General features: G+C 53.2%; 1 protein-coding gene across 7 annotated transcripts in view; it reads left to right on the top strand.

Moving 5' to 3' along the window:
• GRHL1 (grainyhead like transcription factor 1) overlaps positions 1 to 20841 on the top strand; it is a 48240-nt gene that overhangs the window by 6651 nt on the left and 20748 nt on the right. For 4 of the 7 annotated variants that reach the window (XR_002342865.1, XM_021087852.1, XM_021087854.1 and 1 more), the window contains exons 4-8: positions 1340 to 1730; positions 2772 to 2848; positions 4568 to 4724; positions 4895 to 5006; positions 6351 to 6445. Coding sequence is in view for 6 of the 7 variants with exons in the window: in XM_021087852.1 (XP_020943511.1) it covers positions 1340 to 1730; positions 2772 to 2848; positions 4568 to 4724; positions 4895 to 5006; positions 6351 to 6445 (832 nt within the window). In the remaining variant the exon portion in view is untranslated. The remainder of the gene's footprint in view (positions 1 to 1339; positions 1731 to 2771; positions 2849 to 4567; positions 4725 to 4894; positions 5007 to 6350; positions 6446 to 20841) is intronic. The other 3 variants (XM_021087853.1, XM_021087855.1, XM_021087857.1) reach the window with 3 other exon arrangements.

Below are 20841 nucleotides of genomic sequence, written 5' to 3'. Positions count from 1 at the left end.
CTACCAGGGAACTCGGGACTAAAACATGTTTAAAGAAAGAATGATCACTCAGAGTCCTGATAGCCTAACAGTTCGTTTGCTTACTGTTGGGGTGTGCGGGGGCGTTTTATGTGGCTCTGGTTGTGTTCACAGACAGGAATTGTAGTAGGCTTTCTTCTACCTTGTGTGTTTCCTAAGTGTTTTCCATATTGCTGTTTTACTCTTTATGATTTGGAAAAGGGCTTGTGGCTTTTATTTTTTTACGCTTTGTTACGGGTGCTTTCAAACATAATAAAAAGTAGAGAAATACCATAAGCCAGCAGGTACTCGGCTTCAACCATCATCAATCTCATTCCTCCTGTTTGACCTACTCTTCTTTCTTTTCCAACTTTTTGATTCATTTTTAAATTTCCTTTATTTTTGCTGGAGTATTTGAAAGCAGACCCTAGCTATCCTTAACATTAAGGAACATTGCTGTTACAGAGGCAATAATGAACAGCTTTCTGGGTAGCTTTTCCCTTTTTCTCTAAAGAAATTTCTTTAAGGCAAAGTCTTGGGAGTGAATTTATGGTTTAAGGTTTGAGTGTTTTATTGATCTTGAAATGTGCGCAATTGCTTTTTCTTCCTTGTGGGCATCAGCCCATATGATTTGAGGGGGCTTTGAAGTTTTGTTAATTTTACCCTGAACTGCAAATTGTCTTCTATGAACCAGGGTATTTACTAAGCCAAGAGTAATTTTATGCAACGCTTTCTGCTGGTACAGTGTCCTCAGAGGGGGTTTTTTGGTGAAAGGGAGAGCGTCTGAGCCCCGTGCTGAGAAAGATGGTGGCTGAGTACCAGCAGCTCACGCTTCCTGAGCATCATTCCACGCCTTTCGGGGGGTCCTCGATTCATCCTCACCACAGCCTTGTGAGGTTAGGTACCGTTGTTAGCCGTATCTTACGGAAGAGCACTCGGTTTCGGAGAGATTTTCAGCCTGCGTTGCCTGACGCTAGAATCTGTACTTGAAGCACCAGCCTGCATGGCTCCTAATCGCATCTGTAGCTTCAGACTTCTGATAAAATATGATCATTTTACTAGGATTAGGGGACGTAAAATACAGTTGAGAAAGGCTCTGCGTTCTCAGCATGTCCAAGGAAATTTTACTTAATGCTTTGGGATTTCACCTGACCTGTAACTCTGGAGTGGTTTGGTTTGTTGTTTTCTCTGTGTAATTGGTCGCTGTGCCATTTCCTCTGTATTTGGGTTTGACCGGGTGTGTTGTTATTGCGCAGGACCCAGGGCCACTAGGAGGCTAAAAAGCGTCCAGGTAGCGCATCAGCCCTGAGTCCGGACACGGTGTTCTTTTCTTCTCTTAAAGAAGCAGCGTCCCAAACGTGGGCGAGCAGCCGCTCGTGTCCGCCGGGGAGAACAGAGTGCAGGTGCTGAAAAACGTGCCTTTTAACATAGTCCTTCCGCACGGCAGCCAGCTGGGCCTGGACAAGAGAGGCCACCTGACGGCTCCCGACACCACGGTCACCGTCTCCATCGCCGCGATGCCCACGCACTCCATCAAGACGGAGACCCAGCCGCACGGCTTCGCGGTGGGCGTCCCCCCGACCGTGTACCATCCGGAGCCCCCCGAGCGGGTGGTGGTGTTCGACCGGAACCTGAATACCGACCAGTTCAGCTCTGGCGCTCAGCCCCCGAACGCTCAGAGGCGGACTCCAGACTCCACCTTCTCGGAGACCTTCAAGGAAGGCGTGCAGGAGGTACAGGAAGCCCGAGCATCCTCCTGAGACGCCGCGTGTTTATATAAGTATTGGGTTCCGCCTCCTCCCGGTTATGTAAGCTTGAAACTCAGCCCCAAGTGAATGGATGGGGAACAAAAGATTTTTCTTTTAAGAAAAAAGGCCCATGAGTCTCGTTTGTAAACGAAACCTATAAAACCAGAAATTATTATCAAGAGCGCATGGCTCATCTTACCAGCAGCTGAATTAACAGTCGTGATTTCAGCTTGGTGATTTGCTGGAGAAAGAGAGCCGCGTACATAATCTGCCGTCGACAGCAGATACCTCCACGTGGTCTGTTTTCAGCTTTTGTCCAAGACCAAGCCAAAGCTCTGTGCAACTGGTCTTTCTCTAAAATGACTTCGGTATCTGCGGGGTGTCTCTTGGTTGGTAGCATTGTCAGGGAGGCACAGGGGGGTCCTGATGACACACGCATCGTGTGACACTTTCAAACTAATGCCAAATACGGCCGAGGGTTTTGTGGTGACGAACGCGGCACTCGGTGCGAGTCGGGGACAGAAGACATTTGGAACCGTCTTTAGCGACTCGTGGGACCAGCGGGCAAATGACTCCCCCAGGCAGCCAGGAGTAGGCCAGGCGCCCTTCCCGAGAGCGTGCACCAGTCCAGCCAGCCAGGGTGCGAACCCGACTCGGTGTTTTAACTTGGTGCCTCTTTAGAGCTGATGATGGAGCTGACTCCCGAAAGGCCCGAGATGGGGGTCGCACGTTCCCTGTGAACAGAATGGGGGTGTGTGGGAAGACGAGGGACGAGGCTGAGGAAGCGCTTTGTGGGGCACCTCCCCAGATTGTCTTCGTTTCATCGGGTGGCATAGAAAATCCATTGTCGTTTCCCTTTTCATTTTCTCTTAAGATTGTGTGCAGAGCTCCAGTTTTTCTTTTCGACGAGCGTGGACGGGGCGGTGGGTTGCCGAGAGCCACGTGCTCTGAGGCTGTACCAGAGGCCGGTCTGTGGGGAGCCCGCTAACCAGTTGCACCTTGTGGCCTCTTGCGTTGATGTTTCAGGTGTTCTTCCCCTCGGATCTCAGTCTGCGGATGCCTGGCATGAGTTCAGAGGACTATGTTTTTGACAGTGTTTCTGGGTAACAGTTGTCTTTTAATTTGACTTGTACCTTTCAGCTTTTACGACTCCCTTCTTTTTCGTTAATTCGATCTTGGAAAATCAGAGGTGGCTTCCTCGCCTTTCAGCTTTGTCTTCCTGCAGTTCCTGTGGGCATCGCTGCGCAGGGCCGGCTCTGGTGCACTCGGCTGTGACCTCTGAGCGCTGCTTCACGCTTCCCTGACTCTTGGTGTTGGTGCTTTTTCTGTCCTTTGGTTTCTGTATATGACGGTGGTAGACTGGAGTCTCAGAGACGAGATCCAGGGGTTCGGTTAGAGCCCGGAGGCCCCTTGTGTTCCCACAAGTGTATAATCGTGTGAGATTTTAGGAATGGCATCAGGTGGATAGAGGCTTTTATATTTGTATTAGTCTCACTGATGATAAAATAAATGGAGTCCGCTTGTAGGGCGCTGACCCCCTCTTTTATACGCCACAAGATTGCACCTCTCCCTGGGAAGATGCATCTCTTCCAAGTTATTTTATTTTATTTTATTTTATTTTTTTGTCTTTTTGCCATTTCTTGGGCCGCTCCCACGGCATATGGAGGTTCCCAGGCTAGGGGTCGAATCGGAGCTGGAGCTGCCAGCCTACACCACAGCCACAGCAACGCGGGATCTGAGCCGCGTCTTTGGCCTACACCCCAGCTCACGGCAATGCAGGATCCTTAACCCACTGAGCAAGACCAGGGACTGAACCTGCAACCTCATGGTTCCTAATTGGATTCGTTAACCACTGAGCCATGATGGGAACTCCTCTTCCAAGTTATATTTAAATGTCTTCAGATTTTTTTTTTTTTTTTGAGTCTAGGATTTCATTTTGTAATTGTTTTATGCATTCCTATGTGTGTTATGCTTTCAAATAAGTTTTATTGAAAAGTCTAGGATTTTATGGGGAGTAAGACTTCCTTCAAGACCTGCCTCGAGGGACAGGGGTCACAGACTCAGATGCCTTCGGGATCTAGGATAGGGGTCAGCAAACTCTGTAAAAGATCAGATAGGAAATATTTTCGGCTCTGCGGGCCACACAGCCTCTGTCGCAACTGCCCAGCTCTGCCCCGCTCTGTCACTGTGGCACGAAAGCAGCCACAGAGCATGTGTGATCAGAGGGCATGGCTGCGTTCCATCAAAACTTTATTTATAAAAGTAAGTGTCATTCACCAGCCCCTGGCCTCATGAAGCAGCCTCGGGGGATGAATACCCGGAGCTATAAGACCATAGAAACGGTCGAAGACTGTCGAATGCCATCTGGGGATGGTAACTGATGAGCAAAAACAGTTTCAAACAGGGCTGTTTCTGCCGGCCAACTCCCATGTAATCAGAGGCCTCCCCGCCTGCCGTTTGCAGCCTTCGCAGGGCAAACACCAGCTTGGCAGCCCGTCCCGGGAGTCCTCTTCCAGAGCCCTTTGGCTCATCCGTGTCTTCGGCCTCCTTCGCCTCCAGACTCTCCGTTGTTAACGTCACTTCAGAGAATTTCTAGCTGGGCACTTGGTGGGCCCGCATCTGAGATCTCTGAGCACTGGGGGCTCTTTGAGATTCTGTGTATTTTGGGAAGAGCAGCAGATGCTGTTAATAACACGACCTGGTCAGTCGGCTGTTTCTTTGCCTCCGTCCACACGGAAGCCTTTCAGGTTGGCGCGCACGCTTGGTGTGGGAAGCTCCCGAGAGCCCGGATGAGGGCGTCGTGACCCCGTTTTGTTCTTTAGGAACAACTTCGAGTATACCCTGGAAGCCTCCAAGTCGCTGCGACAGAAGCCGGGAGACAGCACCATGACCTACCTGAACAAGGGCCAGTTCTACCCCGTGACCTTGAAGGAAGTGAGCAGCAGCGAGGGGATCCACCACCCCATCAGCAAAGTCCGGGTGAGTCCCGCTGCCCGTCCTGCCGTCGGGGGAGCTGGGCAGAGCCGCCTCGCCCCCGGGCGGAGGCCCCCCTGAGCGAGGCCCTCCCGGCAAAGGCGAAACCCCGGCAGGGTTCCCTGCGGCCCCCGCCCCCGCGTCCTCACGCCACTCCGCGGCCCCCTCTCTCGCAGAGTGTCGTCATGGTGGTTTTTGCCGAGGACAAAAGCCGAGAGGACCAGTTGCGGCACTGGAAGTACTGGCACTCACGGCAGCACACGGCCAAACAAAGGTGCATTGACATAGGTAAGGGCCCGGCCGCTCGGTTCCCGGGCTGCAGGCATCCCGTGTTCTCCGTCCAATTATTTTTGGCAGCCGTCCGCTTCCTGCCGAACGCATTTGAATTTTTGTGCCAGCCCCTGATGTGTTCCCAGCCCTGTCCTTGGGCTCCTGGAATCAGGGCTCTCAGTCTTACTTCCCTCATGAGGACACGGGCCGCGTGCAGTGGCTCCCCATGTGACCCTGGGGCCAGGGGCCGTAGAGCCAGTTCACATCAAGTGCCCTGCTTGTCAAGCGACACATTTTTCCCCCCCTTTAGGGCCACACCCATGGCATATGGCAGGTCCCAGGGCTAGGGGTCGAAGGAGAGCTGTCGCCACCGGTCTGTGTGCAGCCACAGCAACGAGGGAGCCAAGCCACATCTGTGACATACGCTGTAGCTTGCAGCAACGCCAGATCCTTAACCCACTGAGCAAGGCCAGGGATTGAACCCACGTCCTCCCAGAAACAACATCAGGTCCTTAACCCGCTTTGCCGCAACAGGAACTCCAGGGTGACACTTTTTTTTTGAGGGGTAACGTCGTTTTTAAGAGATTCTGGTTATCTGGAGGTGATAATAAGGTGGAGGAAAAAAAAAAACGAGGGAAGGAAAATCCTGCTGAGGTGCCGTCGCACGATCCTCCCCCATTAACGCGCCCAACTGCGTGCCAGTCTCTTCCGTGTGCAAATGGACCCGCAGGTGTGTCACGTGGGGCGCAGCGCAGACCTGTGCAGCTCCACGGTCAGTCAGGTGGTTTGTGACGACCGCTCCTCTTGGCGGGTATGTGGTTTTCACGTGGAAGCATTGTGCGTTTCACGAGATGGCTCTGAATCTGTGTCGCTTCTTTTCTCTGCCTTTGGAAATGTTTAAGTTCTCTCGCAGAAGAATTAAAAGAACTGAGTTCCAGGCTTGATTCCTTGGACTAGTTTTGTGGCCTTGGGACAATTATTTAAACTTTTCTAGACCTCACTGTCCTAATTTTTACTCAATGGGATAAAATTAAATATATCTAAGCTTGCCTCTGTTACTCTTTTTCTTCATCTCTTGAACTCCTTTCAGCCCAGCAAAATGTGAATTAAAATTTTCCAGCAATGCAGTTCCCTGGCGGCTCAGTGGGTTAAGGACCCAACATTGTCCCTGCCGAGGCTCTGGTCACTGCTGTGGCGAGGCTTCCATCCCTGACCAGGGAACTTCCACATGCCTCTGGCGTGGCCAAAAAATATTACCCAGCGGTGGTACCACGAAGAGCTGACTCTCACCTTGAGCTGCTGTAATCTCCTGCCGGAAGCTGGAAATCACAAATTTCTTTCTCTTTCCCATCGCTTGTGTAGCCGATTACAAAGAAAGCTTCAACACCATCAGCAACATCGAGGAGATCGCGTATAACGCCATTTCTTTCACGTGGGACATCAACGATGAAGCAAAGGTAGGCGGCGCGGGGGCAGCACCAGCTCTCTGGGCAGGAGTGGCAGGAGCTCAGTGATTTGAGCCCCGATTTTTTTTTTTTATTTCTCGGTCCTTTGCTAAGGCGTAGGGAGAGCGTGCAGGGCTGGGAAGGCAGGTCACAGCCCCAGACACAAGGGGCTCGAAGCAGGACAGGGCTTGGGAGGAGGAGCAGCCCGTCTCCCCAGCCTGTCCCGAGCCGGGCGCCTCCTCCGCCGGCCGGCCTCGCCTGCACCTTTCCCCGAGGCCACGGCTGCGGAGAGTGCGGCGTCTTGGGCCGGAGCGTGGCTCCCGGCTCTGTCTGTCCGTCTCTCTCTCGGGGCTCCGTCTCCTCCTGTGCGGAGTGGAGGTGATGCCCATCTCCTCTCGCCCCCGGCGCTGCCCCCGGAGCGCGGTTGGAGCTGCGCCCGTGACGCTGCCAGGCTGTCTGCGGAAGGGCCTGAGCACGGGTTGTCCTGGTGGCAGTGCCCGGCCCCACGGCGCCACCCTCCAGGTACCCTCCTGCGAGGCTCCTGACTCTCAGGCTCGGGCAAGAGCGCGCTGGCCTCCAGCTCAGAGGGTCTTTGGATACTTGTACTGGGGACTTTTTTGGTACCTTTTCAGAAAAAGTAAGCATTAGTTTGAAAATTGAGAGCTCGGGCAACGCCATGGAACCCTTCATTTGAGGGCAGTTGGTGACAAGGTCCCTTCAGCGTCTGTTGTGGTGTCGGGAATACTCTTCTGCATCCAGGACCAGGCGCAAAGTTACCGCCGCCTTCTTGTCCCTTCTCAGCCTCTCTTTTATTTATTTATTCAGTAAGAATTTTAACAATGTGGAGTAAGACCCTGCGTTTGGTGCTAAGTACTTTAGAATTTTTTACTGCCTAGGGTGGCTTTTAAAAATCATGTGGCTGGATCCTTGAGAAAACACGTTACGTTTGTATTGCAATCGCTTTCCTTGCCTTTTGTGGCCGTGGTGTCTAAGGCTACAGTGTGTCTCAAGAGTGCAGGAGAGGAGTTCCCGCAGTGGCGCAGTGGAAACGAATCCGCCGAGGAACGATGAGGTTGCGGGTTCCGTCCCTGGCCTCGCTCAGTGGGTTAAGGATCCGGCGTTGCTGTGCGCTGGGGCGTAGGTTGCAGACGTGGCTTGGATCTGGCGTTGCTGGGCTGTGGTGGAGGCCGGCAGCTGTAGCTCGGATTCGACTCCTAGCCTGGGAGCCTCCATAAGCCGCCGGGGTGGCCCTAAAAAGGCAAAAAAATGAAAGCGTGCAGGCTGTGGCGAGTGGGGTCCGCCAGTCTGTAAAGGAAGCTTTAGTCACTGTAGTTGCCTCAGGGTTTTCCGGCCGACCACCTCCATCCCACGCAGATACCTCAGAGTTTGGAGCTCGATTAAACAGTGAATTCACCACGGAGAAGCCGGTAGAAGGACAAGTAAACTTTTCATTTTAGAGAATTGTCGTTACGGTTATTTGGAAATTAAATCTCATGGTAGGACACCGTGTGCACGCGGCCTGCGAGAACAGCCGGTTCTCTTGCCCCAGCTGCCTGTTCCTGAGTCCGAGTAGGGACAGGCCTCCCCCTCCCCTGAGGGGCCGGTGGAGAACCGCGGAGGAGGGACCCTCGCCTCTCAGCCGAGTTCTCTCTTCTGACTTAGCTGTGACCTGGGCTTGGCGCCGTGATGCACTGGCTCCTTGTTCCCCCGTGTCCCCCGAGAATAAAAAGGCCATGGTGACCAGCTCTCTTCTTTGCTGGAGCGTCATCGGGACTAATAGGCACTTGTCACAGTGCGTGGCGATCTTGGCGGCAAGGCCTGCCTGTGGGCCAGGTGCTTTGTTTGTTGGATGTGTCACTCTCCGGGCGGGGTGTTGGGGGGGCGGGAATAATGGCCAGTTTTATGCCGAAGGCCTTCGGCGTGTTTGTCTTAAAGAGAAACTTATTTGGAGGCAGGTCCTAAGTAGCCATAAGCGCCCTGGGAGTGGGTGCAGGTAGATTCAGTCTCGTTTCCCCTTCCAGACCCCCAGCACGGACTGGATTTTTTAAAGCCTTTGCCGGCTCCCAGATGGGGCTCGTGTCATTTCTTAATGAGCCTGCTGCCTTTTGAAGCTGGCATCGGGCATCCGCTTCAAGTGTGTGTTGAAATTAAGTCTGTGGGTATTTTGCTTTCCCTGGCCAAGTTGATGTTTTCTGTTTTACACTTAACGTAATTGATGCCCCAGGGCAACTCGGGGGAACAAAGGTACGTGCAGGATCCTGTATAGAATTTTTCTTGAACTTCTTTTCCCGAGAGCATCCCACTGTCTTGTTCTGGATTAGAGGACCCGTATGGATTCTTTTTTTTTTTTTTTTTTTTTTTGTCTTTTGTTGTTGCTATTTCTTGGGCCGCTCCCGCGGCATATGGAGGTTCCCAGGCTAGGGGTTGAATCGGAGCTGTAGCCACCAGCCTACGCCAGAGCCACAGCAACGCGGGATCCGAGCCGCGTCTGCAACCTACACCACAGCTCACGGCAACGCCGGATCGTTAACCCACTGAGCAAGGGCAGGGACCGAACCCGCAACCTCATGGTTCCTAGTCGGATTCGTTAACCACTGCGCCACGACGGGAACTCCCGTATGGATTCTTCATTCCAGCTCCTCCTCTCCCACAAACGTAGGGATTATCGGAGGGGGGCGTCACTCCCCTCTTCCCACACTTTTTTGGTTTTTTTCAAGCTATTGAATGTACCTTTTTGGCCAGGCCAGGAGGAGTAAGGCCAGATTTCCAGCCCCGTGTCAACACGAGAATCTCATCTGTAGTTTCTGCCACTCTCTGGAGGTGACTGCTTTTAGGACATCTCAGGTTGAATCTTGTCTTTTTTTTTTTGTCTTTTTGCCTTTTCTGGGGCCGCTTCCGCGGCATATGGAGGTTCCCAGGCTAGGGGTCGAATCAGAGCTGTAGCCCCTGGCCTACGCCAGAGCCACAGCAACGTGGAATCCGAGCCGCGTCTGCAACCTACACCATAGCTCATGGCAACGCCAGAGCCTTAGCCCACTGAGCAAGGCCAGGGATCGAACCCGCAACCTCATGGTTCCTAGTCGGATTGGTTAACCACTGCGCCACGACGGGAACTCCTCGGGTTGAATCTTGAACACCTGGCTCGTGTTCCCGTTTGGGAAAAGCGCCGTCCAGGCCAGAATCATCCTGTCCCTATAAACACTCCACGTATCCGAATAATCGCATACTTGTTGTCACCACGGAAACTTGAAGCCGGTATGAAACTTGTAAAAGAAAAATCATTAGGTTTTACAGCAGCAGGGGAGAAGGAAGCTGCCTTGAAAAGCAAAAATTTCTTAGAAGCGTCCCCCCACTGGCCCTGATGGCTCCACTGTATTGATTTATTTCATTCGTTTTGCCGTACTCCTCACAAAATTAGGTTTGTTTGGGTAGTCGGGCGTCTTTTCAAGGGTCAGAAATCCATAGACAATTCAGGTTCCTGACACTCCCATCTCATTGAGAAGCCAGTCGATGTCTTCCCTCCTGGTTCACAGCTGAGATCAGTTGCTTGAGGTCCTTCTGGCGGTGAGAAGCAGCAGTTTCCTTTGCGACGCTGGAAGGTGGCGCGCTGGTGAGATGCTGACGTTCAGAATTTGTTGGAGGGCGACACCAGTCAGCTGGGGAGCGAGGGTTAGGAGATGGGGAGGGGGAGGTAAACGCGGACTTGGACGATGCAAAGATCTCGTCCCGGGCCAGCTGCGCACCTTGCCCCCACCTGCAGGCGTTCAGGGCGCTGTCCAGCAAACATCCACGCGCTGGCTGTGCCCGTGGCCTGTGCTAGAGCTGCCCCGAGACACCGGTGTTGGAGGTCGGTTGTCCTGTGGGTTAAGTAGGCTTTCGTGGCCTGACATGCTAAGTCTGTAACATCCTGTTTCTAAGGAGAGGAAGCTTGTACAGATAAACTTTGGAGACACAAGTAACTTAGAGGTTGGGCTATCTCTTCTGCGCTAGTCTCAGTGTTTCCAGAACCAAGTGAGTACTTCTGAGTAGGTTCCACTCCAGGGCCTAGGGCTTAATTTTTTTGCTTAGATTGTAAATCCAAGGGTTTTTACAACAGCGTGACGTTTAGTGGGCGATATGAAGCAAGGGCCTCTCAGACCCTGAGGAGCTAAAATAAATAGAAGAAAAGGAAGTCAGGGAGAGAGAGTTTAGTCCTTGGAATGCCAGTTTGACGCCAGGCACTGTGCTGAGATGCCTCCCCTGGGTTTGCACTTTTTACCGAGGCAGTGCTGGTGCTCAGTACCCAGGAGGAAGCATTTAGTCCTCCAGTTAGAAATACACCTGCCGCTGGGTCATGGGAACGAGGTCACGGGGTGGGGGGAGGCAAGACTCCCCCTTGAAACGGACGGAAAGTGCTGACAGGGGAGGATATTGAAAAGTCCTCGTTCATAGAGCAGCAGGATGGAGTCGCTCTGAATCCCTCTAGTAGGCGAGCACCCCTGTTACAGGGAGACTTGACACTGGTGGTTGGGTGAGTGAGGTTTATCTGCAGAGGAGTGGAAGGTAGAAACCAAAAAACAGCTGCATGGCCTCCGCTGAAGACGGGGCCGCCAGCTGTGAGGGAGCCCCGTGGGCCAGGCGAACGCCAGTGGAAGGGGAGTCCGCTGAGGGTGTAGGGACCAGTTGGTGTCGCCAAGCGCACAGTAGGGAACCGGGAACACAGGTACAGTGAGAGCGGGGCGCACGGTGTCCTTGCTGCTTCGAACACGGCTGCGACCTCGTGCACATCAAGCCAACCTTCCAAAGATGTGATGAAACCCCAGGGGTACAAACTATCGAACACGTCTTTCCCAGAGGTGACCTGAGTCCTTCCTGGATGGTGGATCGGGGTACAGCTGCCTTTGGATGCGCACGTTTTGTGTTTTAAACATTAACAGCAGAGAACGTGCCTGCAGACCAGCACCAGGCTCCCGCGGGAGCGAGCCGTATCAGGGCAGCCGCTCCGTGTGGAGCCTGAGTTCGTTTATTGGATGACACGTCTGTGGCTTAAGGATTTGGGTGTTTGGCGGGCGGTGCGGTTGTGGACCCCGCGTGCTTTCTGGTGCCTTGGTCAGACCTGCAGCAGGAGGCGCTGCGGTGTGGTCAGCGTTCTCGCCGGCAGGTGCACCTGCGTCTTTTCCTCGTGGCAGCCTCTGGGCTCTGGGGCGAGAGAACCAGTGTCCGTGCACTCGTGTCTCTTCCCGGTTCTGTTCCCTCACCCACCGCGCCGTCAGTGCGGTGCCTGGGCCTGTGGGAAGGGCGAGGACACCCTGGGAGCAGCGTGACTCCACGCACTGGGACACACAACTCGCAGTGGGAGGACTCCGCGCTTTTCATTATCATCCGTCGGCTCCGAGGGGGATTGTTCTGCAGGATCGCCCCTCGGACCGAACGTTTTGTGTGTCGTGGAGAGGCTCGTGTTACACAAGAAAGAGGATTAAAGTAGAAAGTGGAGGCGGCAGCAACACCCAGGGGCTTTAGCGCGAGCGCCTGGCTTGGGTCGGAGCCCTGGTGTCTCCCCGTGGTCTCCGGTCTCAGCCAAGTGTATGGAGCTCCTGTCGCAGAGTTGAGTCGAGGGGTTGAGGCGGGGGTGGTGTGACCATCCCGGGCACTTGAACTTCAGACGTTGAGTGAGTGCTTGCGGGCTTCGGGTTTATGAGTTTAATGACAGTTTGTTGTTTTGTGTAAGCATAATATTTGGAATTCATTGTGAGAGTAATTTTTAATTTGTTTGCACTGAGCGTATTGCTCACATTTATAGGAATTCCATTCTGGTGAAGCATCAGTCAAGGGCTCCAGTAAAAGAAGGTGTTGCCAGTTTGGTTGCATGAAGCAGGGACAGGTTTGGTTTGTTTCTCAACTTTAAATTTCCAGTGTGAATGGGAGGAGGGAGGTGAGTCAAACGTCTTGCTTGCCGTTGCCATTAAGTGTGGGCAGGAGGTCTAAACGCAGGCGTATCCTCCCTGGCCTACGTCGAAAAGGAAGCCAGGTAGCCAGGCAGCGTCGTTACTTTTCAAACGAAGGTAAGAGACGCTGGAGACCAGACAGGTGCAGGCTGACTCCGCCGACCTGGCCACCACCTCCCCACCCCCGGGGGTCCTGTCCTCGGACCCCAGGGAGACGCGAGGTGGCCCAGGAGGCTTCTGCGCTGACCCCCTTTCGACTCCAGGGCTGTCCTCCTGTGGGTGTCCTTCCCCTATTTGTCAAAGGGAAGAAGAGTCATTGTGGCGCCAGGAAGATAGTCACGTTCGTTTACAGGGAACGAAGGGTCTTGAGCGAGAGGGTTTGGTGCCAGGAGATCTTTCTGGATCGGAACTTGGGAGAACGCCTGTGATTAGCGGGAGCCGAGGGCGCGTGCTTGGCCGTGGGCAGCCGCCCTGGAGGAAGGGCTCGGGGTCTGATCACGAGGAGGAGGCTTCTCCTTGCGCCTCCTCAGGTTTCCGTTGAAGGCCGGGGCTCTGGGGCTTCGGGCCGGAAGCGTTTGGCGGGTCCGCCGGTGTCTGGGCGGAGGTCCTTCCCCGAAGGAAATGACAGGCGCTGCATGCGGGGGACCGCAGAGCCTGCGGTGACAGTCGCCCACGTGTGCCGCGCGCAGGCCCGAGGCGGGCAGTTTTCCGTTGGACCCGCGGGACACTTGGCAGCGGAGGAGCGTCTCCGTTGGGCGGCGGAACCTGCGCCTGGTGACACGGGTTTGAGGCACCGCGTCTAGTCAGGCGGTCACCACTTGTGCTGCCACTTCAACGTGTTTCTTATTCTTTTTTTGGTCGGTCAGATTTTTCCCCTTCCCCCACCACCCTGCTGCCACGGTCATGAAACAGTCAGCCTCTCTCTAGAACTTTCTTCTTTGACAGTTTGTCCCGTGAACTGTCCTTCTCCTGGGGCCTTCCTGGGGTCTCCTTTTGGAGCAGTTTTCTGTGCTTTCCGCCAGAGTGGCCCCCTGTAAGCCGGACCAGACAGCCCTGACCCCGACCAGACGTCCTTAGCTGTGGTCAAGTCCGCCGGGCAGTGAGGTTTCCGTGTGAAAGGGCAGCGCTTCATGCAAGACTCCAAGTCCTGCGGGCAGCGCGAGCGCGCCCTGCCTTCTGTACTCAGTTGGGACTTTTTCTGGAGCTGTTTCTGAAAGGTCATAGTATCTAATTGGACGTTTTGACTGGAAGTCAGCACGCCCGCCAGGTCGTCCCCTTGTGACCCCCCGCGCCCCCTGTCCTGGGCCAGGAGATGCTGGAAGGAGGTCTGTGTTTTCCTGGTGTCACATCTGCGTCCCGATCTGCATATTGCAAACAAGCATTCTCCTTAGTTGGGACAACAGGTGCCAGAGCACCGTACCCGCCAAGTGTCCCTAAGTTCCCCAGGTGCCGCTGGCAGGATGCGGCAGAGAGTAGGTGGAGGCAGGTCCTCCAGAGTGTCCCCATCTCTCCTGGGGCCTTTGTCCCCAGCTCCCTGCAGAGACTAAAGCCATCGTGCGGGCGGTGTGGGCGGCAGCACCGTGGCAGCAGGAAGGCTGGTGACTGGACTGGCTCCTTGTTATTTCCTCAGGGCAACGCCCCACTTGGTGTGAGAAGATCTCACGGGGCGCTCCCTCTGCCCACGCCCTCGCCGCCCCCGCCTTCCAGCTTGATCGTCTGAGAAAGAACGCACGTCGCCGTTGCCCGTTGGCAGGCGTTCGCTTCATGCCACTGTCACTCTGTCATGGGGTTTTCTAATCACCTCCCATCCCCAGCAGAGGGGAAGCGACTTTCCTGGGATCAGCCGCTGAGTCAGTGGTGGAGTCAGGTTCCGCCTCTGAGTCTGTGCCTGGGTCTCCGATACCTTCCTGGGCTTCATCAGTGAATGAGGCCTGCCTCCCGGGAGTTCGTAGGGGAAAGACGAGGCTCATACACAACTAAGATAATCACAGTTTGTTTGATTTGGGTTTTTTGTTTTTGGTTTTTTTTTTTGGCTTTTGGAGGTAGGAATTTTGTTTGTTTGTTTTGGGGGTTTTTTTTTTTGTTTGTTTTTTTGCCTTTTTTAGGGCCGCTTCCTCGGCATATGGAGGTTCCCAGGCTGGGGGTCTAATCGGAGCTGTAGCCGCCGGCCTACGCCACAGCCACAGCAACATGGGATCTGAGCCATGTCTGCAGTCTACACCATAGCTCACAGCAGTGCTGGAACCTTAACCCACTGAGCGAGTCCAGGGATCGAACCCACAACCTCATGGTTCCTAGTCAGATTTGTTAACCACTGTGCCACGACTGGAACTCCAGGAATGTTGATTAAGGTTCTGCTGTATACAGCAGAAACTGGTAGAACGTGGTAAGTCAGCTACAATAGAAAAAATGTTTAAAGGGTCTGCCGTGTAGTGCTGAGTAAGCGTTGCCATCTAATTAGACTTCAGACTTGGATCTTGGTTTCCTTCCTTCCTTTGCAGTGTCTCCTGCTGCATCGGATTCAGCTGACATAACTGCATGTGAACATACCAGGAAAATGGTGATTTTATTCCCTTTAATTAGTGCGAGAAGACACTGGCACTGACCTCCCGTTGTAGTTTCCATTGTCAGGGGTTTCTAACTCAGAAAAGCTACTTGGACGTGTTTTAGAGCGGTCTTGTTGGCTGATGGGGAGGAGGGGTAAGTTCAGATTTGTTCTAGGGTTTCTCCTTTCAGTGTAATGGATCAGTTACAGTCCAGGAAAGAGGTTGTGCATATGATCTCTTTGCTGGACTAAGTGGGAGTCTGACAGGAGAACAGGTAAAGTGACAGATGCTCCCAGGGGCAGCGGGGACCGTACCTGGGCCGCCGCCGTCTAACGGGGCCGAGCCGACAGCGAATCTCGTGACTCACAGGAAGTCAGGTGGGACATTGGCACAGACTCCTGTTTGATTTGGAATATCGGGACCTTTCCCTTCCTGCCTCGTGATCAGAAAAGAACCTGCTGCCCACAGCCGTCTGGGGGTGACCGTGTTCCGCTTTCCTGCTTCACCAGGAAGGCGCTAGGTACTTCTTCAGGCTTTCTGTGTCGTTGTGGGTTCGAGAGCGTGAACGGGGAGCAGGAGGCACAGGCCTGGCTTTGGCTTCGTGGTCTGTTTGCCGTGTGTCTTTCACTGACGGGCTCTCGGCCGCAGCTGGACGCTGTCTCTCTTGGGTTGGAAGCTGTCGAGTCTCCAGATTCCGAACCGCGGGATGCTCGTGTTAAAGGGAAATGTTTGCGGGACGTTCGCCGTGTACATGGAACAAGTTCCCACCTTGCTGAAGCGTCTTCGTAATGACATCCGCCCATTTTTCTTTTCCTCCTTCCATTAGATCTCTTTTCTTTTTTGTCTTTTTAGGGCCGCACCCGTGGCATATGGAGGTTCCCAGGCTACGGGTTGAATTGGAGCCACAGCTGCCGGCTGACACCACAGCCATAGCCATGCGGGATCCTTAACCCACTGAGCGAGGCCAGGGATTGAACCCATGTCCTCAGGGATACTAGTCTGGCTCATTAACTGCTGAGCCACGATAGGAACTCCCATCTCTTTTCTTTTTTCTTGCACATGTTTACCAGGCAGTTAGAACTCACTTGAACTGTCTCATTGTACACCAGGGTACACCAGTGACCGCGTGTGAAGTTGCCACAGGTGGTCAGGCGTGCTCGCGGCCCTGTGTGCTGACACTTCCAAGAGCCTGGTGTATATCATCTGTCTTAAAAGGACAGAACACCATTCTCCCTTGAAAAATTTTTCCTGTCATTATCGATCAATTCAGTTCATTTCTAACGTCCTCCCAGGAAATTCTGCGCAAGGCAGATGCTGTGTTGCTACCGTGCGGAAGAACCGCCTGGAAGGCCCGCTGCAGAGCGTTGGCTTTCTCAGCTGTTCACTCCTTCAGCACACTAGCGACGGTGCTGCTCCCCGCAAGTGCCACGAGGGAGTGAAAAGCAATGCGGGCATCCAGGCTGTCCTTAGAAGAGGCGACACTCTGTGGGGCGGTACCGGTCACAAGTGAGGTTTAAAAATGCGCCTGAGATTTCCGGGAAAAGCGGTGCTTCCAGCTCTGAGAGTCGAAGGCTTCATGGAAGAGATGACACTGGCCACCGGCTTTGGGAGGTTGCAGCTGTGGAATATTCCACAAAGGCTCTTTGGACCTTTTTTCCTCCACAGGGTAGCTGTTGTGAATTTAAGTGGGAAAGAGGTGCCTGGAACAGCTTTGTCCACGCAGGCGTTTTGATGCCTTGAGGTCCTGGTGTCTGGGGTGCAGGGAACAGGGTTGGGACTTGTCTTCTGCAAAACTTGAATCTTGCAAGAACGTGGTAGAATGACTGCCCCTGTCCGTACGACCCGAAGCTACGAGTGAAAGGATGACAAGCTTAATGATTAAATACAGACTGTTAGGTGCCTGACATTCCTGTAAAGGAAGGCTGGTCACTGTCGCTGACGTTTCGAAGTACAAAAGGGAATGGATGCAGAATATTCCCCCGTGGCTCGCCGCGGGGACCTGCCTGTGCCCTGGCACTTAGCACGGCGGTCTCTGTAGGTGCATCAGTGAGCCTCTCACTACCATGGTCTTTTCCAGATTGAGGGGTACATGTGGCCACCCTAATTACTTATTCAACAAATACTTCTGTAATGTCCCCTGTGTGTAAAACTACTGGGAGAGTTCCCGTTGTGGCTCAGCGATAGCAAACTCGACTAGTATCCATGAGGATACACGTTCGATCCCTGGTGTCGCTCCGTGGGTGAAGGATCCGGTGTTGCTCTGAGCTGTGGTGTAGGTCGCAGACATGGCACGGATCTGGCGTGGCTGTGGCGTAGGCCGGCAGCTGCAGCTCCAAGTCCACCCTGAGCCTGGGAACCTCCATGTGCTGTGGGTATGGCTCTACCAAGAAAAAGAAAAAGAGAGAAGCTGCTGAGGCCGATGTCTGGGCTTCAGCAGGGTGACTGAGGTGTCCAGGTCTGCTTGGAGGAAAGATATGAACGTAAGTAACCTGTGAACGTGGGCAACACAGTATCTAACCTCTGAGCCTCATCTGGGAAGTGGGGTCAGAATAGGACCAATCGCATGGGTGGTTTTGAGGGCCGAGGAGTCAGGTCCACGGTAGTAGGAGTCGACAGACGGAACTCGGATGTCATGGCAGCCTGCGTTTTCGTGTGGCTGGAGTTTGGGGTCATTCATTCAGCGAACCTGTGTTCTCAGCGGCCAGGCACTGCCAGGGTGTTTTGGGAATCTGCAGGTGAGCAGGACACGGCCCCCTTCTCAGGAAATTCAAAATGCAGCGGAGGAGGTGGCCGCTGTGGCACCTGCAGGGACAGACGTAAACATGAAGAATAGACGTTCCTTTAGAACCCGGCGCTGCCGTGAGCTGTGGTGTGGGTCGCAGATGCGGCTCGGATCCTGCGTGGCTGTGGCTACCGCTCCGATAAGACCCCTAGCCTGGGAACCTCCATGTGCTGTGGGTGCGGCCCTAGGAGAAAAAAAAAAAGATACACAAAAAAGGCACTTTAGAAAAGGAGAATCAGAGACACTTCCTTGAGGTGACCCCGAGTGACTCCTCAGGGTGGGAAGACCTAGCCAAGCACCCAGAGCCCCGCGCGCGCGCGCCTGTGAACCCCAGCTGTGTGCGCGCAGAGCTAAAGGGGAGCTGGACGCCTGGGCAGGAGGCAGGGCCCGGATCCCGAGGCCCTGTCATGCCCTCGCCCCGCCAGCAGGTCGTCTCAGACCCTTGGCATCTGTGGACCAAGGGGGTAGAGTTTCTTCGAGAGTTTTCATATTGTTTTCAATTCAGTGATAAGACTTAAAAATCACATGTGTATTCTGGTTGCCACTTGCTGGCAGGTTTCCTTGCTAATGTTTATGCTCAGGTGCTAGCTTGGAGCCCGATAAAGGCCAATGCTGTGTGAGCCAATGTTATGTGGCTGTTTGACTAGAGTAGTATTTCTTTTTTTGTCTTTTTTTTTTTTTTTTTTTTTTTTTGTCTTTTTAGGGCCACACCCGCAGCATATGGAGATTCCCAGGCTAGGGGTCTAATTAGAGCTGAAGCCGCCAGCCTACACCACAGCTCACGGCAAAGACGGATCCTTCACCCACTGAGCGAGGCCAGGGATCGAACCCCCAACCTCATGGTTCCTAGTCGGATTTGTTGACCACTGAGCCACAACGGGAACTCCTAGAGTAGTATTTCTCACACTAGGATCTGGATATGTCTTTGTGGGTTCGGCCACTTTCTTTCTCTTTGAAAAAGGATGTCTGCATTATTCTCCTTTGAGAAACACTGCTGTAGGTGGTAGGAATTGGGGCTGACAGGGTGGGGTGTGTCGCGTGCTGTGTGTGAGTGCTGAGAATTTAGTCCATCACACAGACCGTGGTGAGTGATGGGAAACTGCGGCGTAAGAGTGAATGACTGTGTCTGTGGCGATACTGGTGTGAGGCCAGTGCCTGACGTCAGGGAAGCGGTCCTGCCCCCTTTCCATGCTGTCGCCCGGCTTGTAGCCGTTTGATTGTGTAGAGGGCCCTCGCCTCCAGCTGGAAGAAAGAAGGGTTCGTTTGTGTACATTTGCATGAGCTCTTTTGTTATCGAGTGTTTTGATTGATTTTGTAGAGGGCCACGGTTGTGGGTGTTTACCGTTCTGTGAGGATTCGCAACTTCCTAAGGTAGGATTTGGAACGATGGGTGGATTTCTCTCTACCCCTGGTGTTTCGGGGTCTCATGACCAGCTTTCAGTGCAGCCCCATGTAGTAGTAATGGGCATTTGGAGAATCACAAAAAGTATACTCAACCCTGGAAGAAGTTTTTAATTTTATTTACAAAAATTGTATTTTTGTCTTTTAGGGCCGTACCCGCGGCACATGGAGGTTCCCAGGCCAGGGGTCAAATCGGAGCTGTACCTGCCAGCCTACACCACAGCCACAGCACCTCCAGATCTGAGCCACATCTGTGACCTAGCCCACAGCTCAGGGCAACGCCGGGTCCTTAACACGCTGAGCAGGGTCAGGGCTCGAACCCGAATCCGCATGGGTACCAGTCCGGTTCATTTCTGCTGAACCACAACAGGAACTTCGTTTTTTTGTTTGTGTGTAAAATGTTTCATCCCCTCATTGAGAAAACCATGTATTGATGGTCAAGTGTTTTACGCGTTATAACAACAGTGTTAAAATACTGGGTAAGATTCCACCTAAATCTCTCAGCGGGAAGAAAATGAAGCCTCTTATTTTGATGTCAGTTTCCTTTCTTGAACGTGAATGATAATACAGAACAAGTATTCCTCTTGTGGTAAATCTGCAAAAAGGAACAGCCTTTTTGTTCGTGAAAATTACCCTAATACAGTACATTTAAGTAAGTTGGTTTCGTCACTTGGCTTCTGACTCCGCAGCTTATGGTTGCTGCGACTTCTGCCCGAGGAATTCTGAGCGCTTTGTCAGTGCTGTCTTTCTGTGAATTAGGTGGGTGAAAAATGCTCCTATGATTTCTCCCCACGGGTGAAATGCACTTGTTAAAGCCACATGCCCGATTCCTCCCTCTAGTCTAAAGGTTTTACTGGAATTGGGCCTTGGTTTGTGGTATTATTATTTCTTTTTTATTTTTTATTGTTTTGGCTTTTTAGGCCTGCACCTGCGGCATAGGGAGGTTCCCAGGCTAGGGGTCCAATCGGAGCTACAGCCGCCGGCCGACACCACAGCCACAGCCACGCCGGATCCTTAACCCATTGAGCGGGGCCAGGGATCGAACCCGCAACCTCTTGCTTCCTGGTCGGATTTGTTTCCACTGCGCCGTGATGGGAACCCCCTGGTTTGTGGTATTGATGGGAAGGAAAGTCCCCAGGGGCAGGTAGGTTGGCGGAGATAAGTTGGGGGGCTCCACGAAATTGGTTCCTGGCTGCTCTTGCCGTGCTGGCTGGGAGATGAAGCGCGATGGCCGCCTGTGTTTTGAGCGTGTCCTGGTTCCTTCCGTCTTGTTTTCTTTGTTTGTTTTTCCACCTGAGGAGGAGCCAGCGGGGTGAACAGGCCTGTGGGCCACGTCGTGGCTCCAGGGAGAACCGCCGCAAACGAGCTCTCGGTCTGCTGTCTCCGTGGTTCCGCGCTCGCACGATCCGTACAGGCTCATCCTCTGACGGTGCACGTCTGCGTTTTGTTCTTTTCTTCGCATTTCCAAACTGAGGTGTGCAAACAAAATGAAATCTCTCGCAGAGTTCGGAGGGCATGAATTCCTGGCCAAGAATGAGGAACCGTCTTAGCAAAACGGGCTGGACATTTAAAGAGGAATCTTGCTGAGCGTCTCCCACCTGCTTAGCAAGGTTTTTGTTTTGTTTTGTTTTGTTTTTTTGTGGTTAGCTTCTTTCTGTCTAGTGGTTTTGGGTGGGAACAGTAATTGCTCATCTTTGGAGGTTTATGTTCCGATTGCTTGAATGAAATCAAACATTTCCTCCAAATCAGTGGCGA

This window comes from Sus scrofa, chromosome 3 (assembly GCF_000003025.6).
Source record: "Sus scrofa isolate TJ Tabasco breed Duroc chromosome 3, Sscrofa11.1, whole genome shotgun sequence".
NCBI classification, from domain to species: Eukaryota; Metazoa; Chordata; class Mammalia; order Artiodactyla; family Suidae; genus Sus; species Sus scrofa.
This window is presented reverse-complemented; position numbering and strand designations above follow the sequence as displayed.